This window comes from Cyprinus carpio, chromosome A11 (assembly GCF_018340385.1).
Source record: "Cyprinus carpio isolate SPL01 chromosome A11, ASM1834038v1, whole genome shotgun sequence".
Classification (NCBI taxonomy): Eukaryota; Metazoa; Chordata; class Actinopteri; order Cypriniformes; family Cyprinidae; genus Cyprinus; species Cyprinus carpio.
The window spans coordinates 14,294,762-14,304,831 of record NC_056582.1 but is presented as its reverse complement, the minus strand read 5'-3'; the positions used below and the strand labels follow the sequence as shown (position 1 = coordinate 14,304,831).

Sequence of the window (10,070 nt, the reverse complement as noted above, 5' to 3'; positions counted from 1 at the left end):
ATTTGATAATGGTCTAATGAGGTCATTCCAGTCATTAAAGCAGGAATTTAACCTGCCCAGTAAAGATTTTTATAAATTTCTTCAATTACGGCACTTTTTGGAGTCTCACTCAAAAGAAGGTAATATACGATTTGATCTTACTGAAGTGGAAAAACAGCTTCTCTCTTCATTTACTGTTAAGAAGAAGATCTCTGAGTTATATTCTTTGCTGTCTAATGTTGGTCCTTCAACTTTTGATTCTTTGAGGATGATATGGGAAAAGGACTTAGGATCAAATTTTAGTGATGAGGAGTGGTTATCTATTTGTACATGCGTTTTCCCCAAAGGTGTCTCAATTTTGGCTCAGGAACAAAATTATAAATTCATTCACAGGACCTATCTAACTCCAGTTCGCCTTCATAAAATATTCCCCAATTCTTCTCAATTATGTTTCAAATGTAGGTTGGATATTGGCACAGTGATGCATGTGTTTTGGGATTGTGATAAAATCAAAGGTTACTGGAAAGAGATCCACATGATTATTCAAAAGATTATTGGAAAGACTTTTGCACTGTCTCCAAATGTTTACCTTCTGAACTGTAAAGCTGGTCTGTGCCTTGACTGTGACAAAGAAAGTGTGCTGAACTTCTGTATATATTTAGCAAAAAAAATGTATATTATTACTATGGTCAACTCCTCAGATACCCTCTGTTAATATGTGGATGAGTCAGGTTGCTACTCTTTTACCTCTGGAAAAACTAACTCACGATCTGCATCAAAGATCTGATGTTTTCTGGCGCAACATTAAAAAGATGAAAAAGAGGAATTGCAAATAATTGTGATTGTGTAAATAATATGTGATCATGTAATCCATAAAGTAACTGTAATCTGATTAAGAGTATTTTAAAATGTAATTTAATCTGATTATGTAATCCAGATTCCTTGTAATCAGTTACTACCCAGCTCTATGTGTATGTGTTTGTTGTATATGAAACATTTCCTTGCACATTTCATACTTGTAGATATGGAACTGAGGTTTATTTAAAGCATTAAGTTTACTGGGCTTCACATGGTTATCACTTATAACTAAATCCATCCAGACAGAGCTATGTAAGAAAACTGTAGGTATTTAAAACCAAACCCAACCCATGCAAGACACTGAACCAAGGCCTGTGGATAAAGAAGAGACATTCAGATCCTTTGCGTTGATGTAGCAATCATTCAATTTAGAAAAAGCACACATTCACACCACTGCTAATATTACACCTATACACATTCCTGGGGTCAAAGGAAGTGGCCAAAAATCTCTGCAGCATTCATTATACCTCTTTATATGAATTGTATGAAATTGTTTTGCCAATGCAAAGCACTGTGACACAGTATAAGGAACCGATATAAAGCACATGAAAGAACTTGTGAACATCCACAGGTAAAAGCGAAGCAACTCTCGTGAAACACATTTAGTCATTTATACAGAGGAACTTTTGCATATAGTGTGAACTCAGGTGCAACAGAATAAAAGCTGCAGCATGCTTAAACTATAGGAGTGGGTTAGAAAACAACACCAATGAAACGAGGTAGTTGATTGGAAGTTTCTAGTCTAGCTCAGCTACCACATCCAGCACAAAGCGACCGCAGCAGAGCAGCACCTTTGCAGGTTCCCGGCTGCCAAAAGCCAGAGCCTTGTGTTTGAGAGCAACACAGATTGTCAACGGCTGAGGCCTGTACAGTTAGAAGATGATTTAGTGGTCTGCTACGGAACAAATGAAAGATGAAAGAGGTCAAGGCTAGCTGGATATTTATGACCATGGTGTGAGTGAACCTGCATAGTTTAACACCTTCAGTGCCCACAAGATATGAAGTGTTTCATATTGAGAAAAATAAAATAAAAGTGGCAATACTCTTATTGAAAACGAATTAATACAAAAAATTAAAAATACATAAACTAAAAATACCTTATTTCATATTTGCTTGATAAAATCTAACCAAAAAAAGAGAATACAATATGAAAAGAAAACAGGTTTATAATGTTTTAAGAGCAAAATTACAAGAGAAATGAGAAAATAAATAAGACCCGTCCAAATTCATTTTCAGTTTTCCGTCATCTACACTATACAAAGATTTTGACATCAATCAGTTAAGCTTGAGAGTCGCTCACCACCTGACAGCTTGGCAAAGTATCATCCAAGCCACCGTTCATCAATCCAACACTTTCTGTTTTGCCTTTCTGAACCTAAATTACAAAGAAAATCTCCTTAAACGCCGACTGTGCAGTTCTTAGATCACCAGATCATCGATCGCTCTCAATCGAGGATCTTTCTAATCCAAGACAGACATTTAGCCTAAATATTTTCATCTTTCTATATTTCTCTATAAAAAGGTCCCAAACGTTTTCACCGAAACACATCGAGACAGTTTCAGGTCAGAGGGTCAGCTCCAGATTGAGCTGTCCAGGTAATGCGTTCCCTCTCAATGAATGATGGGCTGGGCAATCCTTCGCAGGAGGTCCTTTTCACCCGTGCGGACCTGGAGATGAAAAAGTGGAACATGGGCACCAAGTAGAGAATGGACAGCTTACGGAGTTGTAGCATGCAGTCGGATGAGCTGGGAGGCTGTTCCGAATCAGAACGGAACATGCAAGTCCCTCCCAAAGCCAACCCGCACGAGTCAATCACCTAGAAGGTCCCGGTCTAGCTCCATGTAAGGCTCATCTATGTAGCTGATAATGGCACAGGGACAAGTCCTGTCCTCTCCTAGCAGTACTGACACGGTCTCCTTCCAAAAACTGAATGGAATACAGGAGCTCTGAAAGAAAGAGATCATAGAAAGTTAAATATTATACTTAACCAGGGTCTCCCAAACCGAAACTGGAGTTGGTGAGGCAGCTGCAGGGGGTTTGTGGGTTGATGAAAAGCGAATAAATGGAAATAAATAAATGTTGTTGCATAATTAAATCAAAATATAACTGAAAATCACAATATAGCACAAGTGCAACTGAAAATTAAATTGAAGAATTTAAAGATAAATATTAGTAACTTGCAGAGTAAATAATTACAATTTAATTTACAAGACATGTTTATTATTATTTTTTTTGAGAGACATGTTTTATTTTTAATTTTTATAGTTATTATTTAATATGAAAGTAAATTAAAGACTGTTCATCTTTGGAACAAAAATGAAGATGTTTTTAATGAAATCAAAGAGATTTCTGTCCCTCCAAGAAAGTCTACTACCTCTCTGATGCTTCAAAAAGTTCATAAAGAGATTGTAAAACTAATGAATTATTGCAAGTCTTACGGGTTTGGAATGACATGAGGGTGAGACAAATGGCAGAATTTTCATTTTTGGGTAAATTATTCCTTTAAGACTTTCTGCTTTGATTCAAGACCTTTTAAGGCCTTCATATGTGGAAGGCCGTAAAAAAACATTTTTAAGACCCACAGAAATCCATTCCTACATATAAATAGGGTTCCAAAAAGATGGAAATATTCCTGAAATTTTGGAAACTTTCCAGAATATATATATTTTTTTTTAAATAATAATAATTAAACATCCAAAAAAAAAAAAAAAAAAGACCATTAACCAAAAGAATCATCAACATGCAAATGTGTTAAATATTTATTTAAAAACGAGGTACTTCAGGTAAATGTTTGTCCTAAAGGTAGGATTCCATACAGTGAAATATAACTCACATTCTCCAGGCAGGTGCTGTCCTTGTCCTTGTTGAGGTAGTGGTGCTGCCAAAAGCGCAGCAAGTTGTGGAAGTTGTTAAGCAGGCAGCCGGGATATTTCTCTGCATACTCCTTTTCCCGCAGGGCATTCAGGTAAAAAGGGAGCTTGCCTCTCCTCCGGGCCAACATCAGAACCACCAGGCTGGTGTTAAGACAACTCACATTCTCCTGGGACAGCAACCAGAACAACAAAGGAGAAAAACATAGGGTTACTTATCATGGAGGATTCAAATGAGACATACAGGGAGAGGAGGTCTGCACTGTGATCTTGCCTGTGTGAGGGTTTGCACGTTGATGATGTTAACCAGCCTAAAAAGGAAGGAAAGTCTGTTCTCCACTCGAGCCATGTAGGACAGCAGACAGCACTCAGAGAGCACTTCAACCACTGCAGAGACACAAACACAGGCTAAAATAGACACTGCAATTTTTTAAGCAGAAATCGGACTACATGTTTTTCAGAAATCTGTCTAATTCCGATGAAGCAATGTACAAGTTCTGTGAAAGACTGTTTATCTAATCACAAGTTACCTGGGAAAATATTTTCATCTTCCCATCACATTTTTCTCAGAGACATCAAAATTTTTTAAGGTGATGACACATGGCATTGTTGCCGAGCGATGTTGCCTGGGCACTTTCCCACTGAGAATGGGCAACAAATTTCTATCTGGATACTATCCTGTGCCTCACCTGGTTGCTCGTTGATGTCAACACTGCCCAGCAACATTGCTCAAAAAGTTCCCCTGTGTATCATCAGCCTTACACTAACTATTAAGGCAGGGTGAAATACTGAATATGTATGTGAAGTGACTGGCAGTGTAAATATTGGAATTCATTTAATGCTTTTAATTTGACTATTAAGAAAAAAAAAATCAATCTTCCTTGGTGTCAATTGTGAAAACTAGTGTAGAAGCTTACTCTTTAAAACCAACTTTTTTAGAGAGCATTTTACTTCCTACAATAAATATAATTGATTTACCTGACATTTTTTGATATTTACAAATACATCTAAACTACAGATCAAACATCTGGGCTCTGTAAAGTCTCTAAAACTGAATTTGATCAAAAATACAGTAAAAACACTAATATTGTGATTTTTTTTTAATCAATTTTTAAAACATTTAATATGTAATTTATTACTGCAATGGCAAAGCTTTTTTTTTCTTACTGTCACTTTTTAATCAACTTATTATGAATGATAGTGTGTATTTTTTATTTATTTTTTTAGCAATATTGCTAACAATCCAAGAGCATAATAGTTGAATTTACCTTTCACATCCTCTGTCTGGCTCTCAAATCGATCTAGAGAGAGGACGATACATCGCACAAGCATGTTGGAGTCCACCAGAGAGCTGTTGATCTGGGTGAGGAACACCTGGAACTGAAGAAGACACATTGCTTATCTACAGTCAAACACAATGTGTTTAAAGGGGTCATATGATGCTGTTAAAAAGAACATTATTTTGTGTATTTGGTGTAATGAATGTGTTTATGTGGTTTAAGGTTAAAAAAACACTCTATTTTCCACATACTGTACATTACTGTTTCTCCTCTATGCCCCGCCTTCTGAAACGCGTCGATTTTAACAAGGTTCATCTCTCTGAAAAGAGAGGTGTGCTGTGATTGGCCAACTATCCAACGCGTTGTGATTGGCCGAATGCCTCAAGCGTGTGACGGAAATGTTACGCCTCTTAACAAACTGTGATGCCTTGTTCAGCCGGAGCGACGAGACATAAACATAAAACACATTATAAACGTGATATAAACATGATTTCTAGTCGTGTCTTCTTTTGGAAGGCAAAAACAAAGTAGTTTCGCTTTCTCAACAAAACGGCGTCACACACCTTGAGTGAGCAGAGGCCGGAGGCCTAGAGTGAGGCGCGGCCGGCTTGAGTGAGCAGAGGTGGGCGGCTTGAGAACGGCGCGGCAGGAGGATTCTAAGAAGGAGCATACCTTGGTCATTGTGGCAACCACATGTGACGACCCTGGGCTGGACTCCGCTTCGTCCATGGTGAAAGCCCATTCTGCGATCCACAGTGCAAAGTTGAAGTATTTCCTCAGCAACCAGCACGGATCAGCTCCAGGCATGATGAAGCGGATATCATCCTCTTTTGGAAGGCCAAACAAAGTAGTTTTGCTTTCACAGTGAAACACACAGCGTCTATACGACATGGCGGCGGCGGCTTCAACAACAATGCTACAATGAGAATAAAAGGTATGCCTTCTTTCTTTGCGTGAACATCTGGGCGGTGTTATGTAAATCTTCCCACATATTGACGTAGAGATGTGGGGGTGTGTTAGAATGAGCCGTTTCAGGAGGGCGTGGACGAGCGTTAACTTTTATAAAGAATATCTCTTTGGATTTGAGACTTCAGTCTTTGCAACTTCACAGATCTTGTTTATTCACCAAGAGCTTGTAACACTCCAAAGAGAAAGGAAAATTTGAAACAGCATCATATGACCCCTTTAACAACAGCTTTTACTTCTCTACTACAGCCTCTACAATAAATCAGAATTGTGTACATGACCCTCTTTTTGTTGTTACCAGTACCTTTTCCTCTGTGTTGACGTATTTGTTAAATCTCTTGAAGGCATCAATGTTGAACTTCATAAGCTCCCCAAGCAAGTCAAAGTAGCTTTGCAGAACATCTCTGGACTTGCAGCCGCTGTCGATGATGCAGAAGAGGATGTGCTACAAATCAAAGACAAAATTAGACTATGCAGAAATTCTATAAGGACGGAGGATTCCACTACTCAAATAAAGATGTATTGAACAATACGACACAAGCATGTATTAACGTTTTTACCTCCAGCAAGCCTCTCTTCAGCAGAAACATCTGGTCTGCATATGAGGTGGCCCCTCTGAGGAAGCTCTCAACAGCTCTGGCCTGCCAGAACCTTTAGAGAGAACAAATGTCACCATGACTTGTGGCATTTCAAAACACATTCAACCAAATCATGAAGAACCCAGCGTCTCACCTGAAGGAAGAGTCTGGCGGTTCTCTTTTCATAACCGTGAGGAGCCGCGTGAGAAGCCCTTTTTTACCATCACACACTAAACTCTTAAAAACACAGACAAGACAGATTCTAATATTTCTCTGCTGTAAAGAAATAATGTATATTAGGTCACTTCATTCTGAACAATACCTGTCAGTGTTTACTAGAGCCTCCACCTCAGGGATGTTTGCCTTTAGGGAGATGGCACTCAACTCATTGAGCTCCTGAGCGTTCAAAAGTAGGTACTTATTCCTGAGAACAAAAAAATAAAGGAATGAATGAACTGGTTCTTCCGTCAATCCACAGGTATGTGGCACAGCACTGAAAGCTCACAATCTAACTTACTCATGGTGGTCACTAAAGCTCTGCAGAAGCCTCAAGAACTGGATTTTAAATGAGATTTCCTGTGCAATAAACAACAGCATTACATGATCAATGAGAATTATGGGAAGTAGGAAACAGTGAATGAGTGAATATATTATCTCGAAGCTCACCGGGCTGCAATCACAGTTTTCATTCTGTCCATGAACCACGTGATTAGAGGTGGTGTATTTCCTCCAGATGAGCTTCTCAAAAAGGTTATTGAGTCCAGGAATCAAACGAAACTCTGCCAACATTTTATGCACCTAACATGTGATAAACAAGGATGGGAATTACAATATTAATCAGCTCTAAGTAGATCCTTGACTTGACTTGACTGGCTCTTACCTGGTTCCGCTGTCGGCCCATGAGAAGGACACACAGCACGTAAAGCACTTCTACCTTATACATGATCTCATGGACGATCTTCATGGACTGCGGCAAACGATGCCTCAGAGGGATGGTGGCCAATGTACTCTCATCAGATGATTCTGTGAAGAAAAAATAACAATACAACAATACAAGAAATTCATTTTATTTAGCAAGGCTGCATTAAATTGACTGTTAAATACAACAATACAAGAAATTCATTTTCATTCTTTTGAACTTGTTATTCATACAAATTTGTTCTTTTGAACTTGTTATTCATTAAAGAATCCTGAAAAAATTGATCATGGTTTCAATAAAAAATTATTATAAAAATTCTATAATTTTTTTTTTATACAAATTGTCATATATTTTTATAATATATATTTTTATAATATATAATTATATATAATTAATTGTTTTAAGCAATTGATTGTTTTTGTAGGTTTTTTTGAGTATGAAAACTGGAGTAAATGTCTGCTTACTTTTGTATTTTAATAAATTTTTTAATTTTTATGTATATACTTTACCAAAATCAAAACTTCTACTTTAATATTTCACAATATTACTGTTTTCACTGAATTTTTGATCAAGTAAATTGAGCCTTCGTAGGAGACTCCTTTAAAAAAAAAAAAAAAAAAAAAATTAAAAAAATGTTATATATGGCATAATCATAACCAATCATTAAACTTTTCAATTAACATTTCATTTCTCGTTAAATATTTGTTTCTATTGTTGATGCTAATGCACGTTTGACTTTATGTCACATTCATTTCCAGAGCGATGCAGCAGTTCTACCTGTGCTACTGTGCTCGGCTTCATCAGTTGCTATCTGCATGAGCGCGTCCAGCACTAGAGTGTTGTCGAGCCAAGTGTACCATTCCTCCAGCTCCTGCAGAAAGTTTGACGTTCCAGTTGCCTCGGACACCTTCCGTGTGGCCAACTTACAGAGACGCTCAATGAAGCCGGGGATGTTCAGGAGTGTGACTGGAAAATATTACATTATGTTTTCATTATTCGTGCCCTATTAACCCTCACCACATACATAAATCCCTGCCAGAAATACTCAAAATACACACTGGAAAGAAGCAGTGTACTGAAAAAAGCTTTCATTTCCTTTTAGCAGTGACCTTATTCTTCACTTTACCGCTCTTTGTGGCATCGGCTCTAAGTGAAGTCACAGATCATAGTCTGACCTACCCTGGTTGACCTCGGCGCGTGAGGGGCTGGTATTGCGTTTCTGCTGTGCGTTTTTAGCCAGGAGTGTGTGTTTGTCATCGTTCCCCACATCAGGCTCAGAGATGGTGACGGAGAGGATACGACAGAAGTTGGCGAGCTGCTGCTGGTCAAAGCTCTGAACCAGTCCTGACAGGTTCGGGATCCATTCCAGCTGAATCATTTCCTGTTATGAACCATCATTAAACGCTGTCAGATATTAGTGTTTACATATCCAACATGATTATCGCCATTAATTATTAGGTGGGGTTTTTTTGTAGGTAAGACAAATATCTGTAATCTTCTCAATGGATTTAAAGCCTGCCCAAAGTATCAACATTATAAATCCAGGAGCATTAAAATTAATTAACAGCTTTATAACACAATTTTATTATGGAAATTAAGGATGTAGTTGCAGCCGTATAACATTAGCACTGACCTTTTTGACTCCAAGAATATCCTCAATTAATGTAGCTGTTTGCAAAAAGGTCTTCTTATTTGTCATGAACGTGAAGAGAAATAACACAAAATCGTCCCTCGATGCCAAGCTTTTTGTGACTCCTTCCGTCTGCAGAAAAACAAGTGCACTTATTGAAAACATCATGTGGATATTAGGCACTCTTGTGTTAAAATTCAAAAATGAGAAAGAAGGCGGAATACATACACATATGCAGCAATTGTACAACACACTTAGGCAGTCCTTCACCAAGTCATCGTTCACTACAAGTTTAAAAATTACATTTTTAAGAAAGATTGATTTTTACATTTGTTGGTGACATATATTAAACATATCAATGGTTTCTAAATAGGTGCAGATAAAATAATATAATTACTACTGTTGTTGTCATTTTTATATATATATATATATATATATATATATATATATATATATATATATATATATATATATATATATATATATATAAAAACATTTATATATTTAGAAATGAATAATTATTATATAATTATTCTTAAAACTTCCATAAAACCTTCTAGTCAGCTTACTCTTGGGTTTTTGTAGCGTAGTCAGAGAGGGTCTCATCAGAAGCTCCACCAGAAGCTAAGAAGACAAACAATCAGTCATCATTCTGAACTCATCTATGGCTGCAACTAACATCCATGTTGATAAATAAATGAATCTGCCAATTATATATTCGCTGGATAAACAAAAGTTTATTTTATTTACTGTAAAATCATTTCCCCCTCATTTCCTGCCCCATGTTCAAGCCCAGATGGACTGATTAATGTGAAACATCCGCTGAATAGTCAAATGGACACTATCCTCGTACTGATAGATAAAGCACAATCAAATTATAATGTTTATATACAGTTTAAAAAAAACATGCATGAATGGAGTGGGTGTAAACTTTGTGAACAACAGCTGTTTCAATTCTTTGGAGCTCTGCAGAGTCTGCCAATGTTTAA

The 10,070-nt window shown here is 37.2% G+C and overlaps 1 protein-coding gene across 1 annotated transcript in view; it reads right to left on the bottom strand.

Moving 5' to 3' along the window:
* Positions 1-992: 992 nt before the first annotated feature.
* Positions 993-10,070, bottom strand: part of LOC109092296 (short transient receptor potential channel 4-associated protein-like) — a 12,750-nt gene continuing 3,672 nt past the window's right edge. Inside the window, exons 4-20 of the mRNA XM_042766399.1 lie at positions 9,651-9,705; positions 9,310-9,365; positions 9,085-9,213; positions 8,631-8,832; positions 8,229-8,417; positions 7,413-7,555; positions 7,199-7,330; positions 7,050-7,108; positions 6,855-6,956; positions 6,687-6,770; positions 6,515-6,605; positions 6,259-6,399; positions 4,977-5,088; positions 3,983-4,095; positions 3,672-3,878; positions 2,655-2,784; positions 993-2,505 (exon numbers count right to left, since the gene is read on the bottom strand). Of these exons, the coding sequence (XP_042622333.1) occupies positions 2,492-2,505; positions 2,655-2,784; positions 3,672-3,878; positions 3,983-4,095; positions 4,977-5,088; positions 6,259-6,399; positions 6,515-6,605; positions 6,687-6,770; positions 6,855-6,956; positions 7,050-7,108; positions 7,199-7,330; positions 7,413-7,555; positions 8,229-8,417; positions 8,631-8,832; positions 9,085-9,213; positions 9,310-9,365; positions 9,651-9,705 (1,959 nt within the window). The 3' untranslated portion in view covers positions 993-2,491. The remainder of the gene's footprint in view (positions 2,506-2,654; positions 2,785-3,671; positions 3,879-3,982; positions 4,096-4,976; positions 5,089-6,258; positions 6,400-6,514; positions 6,606-6,686; positions 6,771-6,854; positions 6,957-7,049; positions 7,109-7,198; positions 7,331-7,412; positions 7,556-8,228; positions 8,418-8,630; positions 8,833-9,084; positions 9,214-9,309; positions 9,366-9,650; positions 9,706-10,070) is intronic.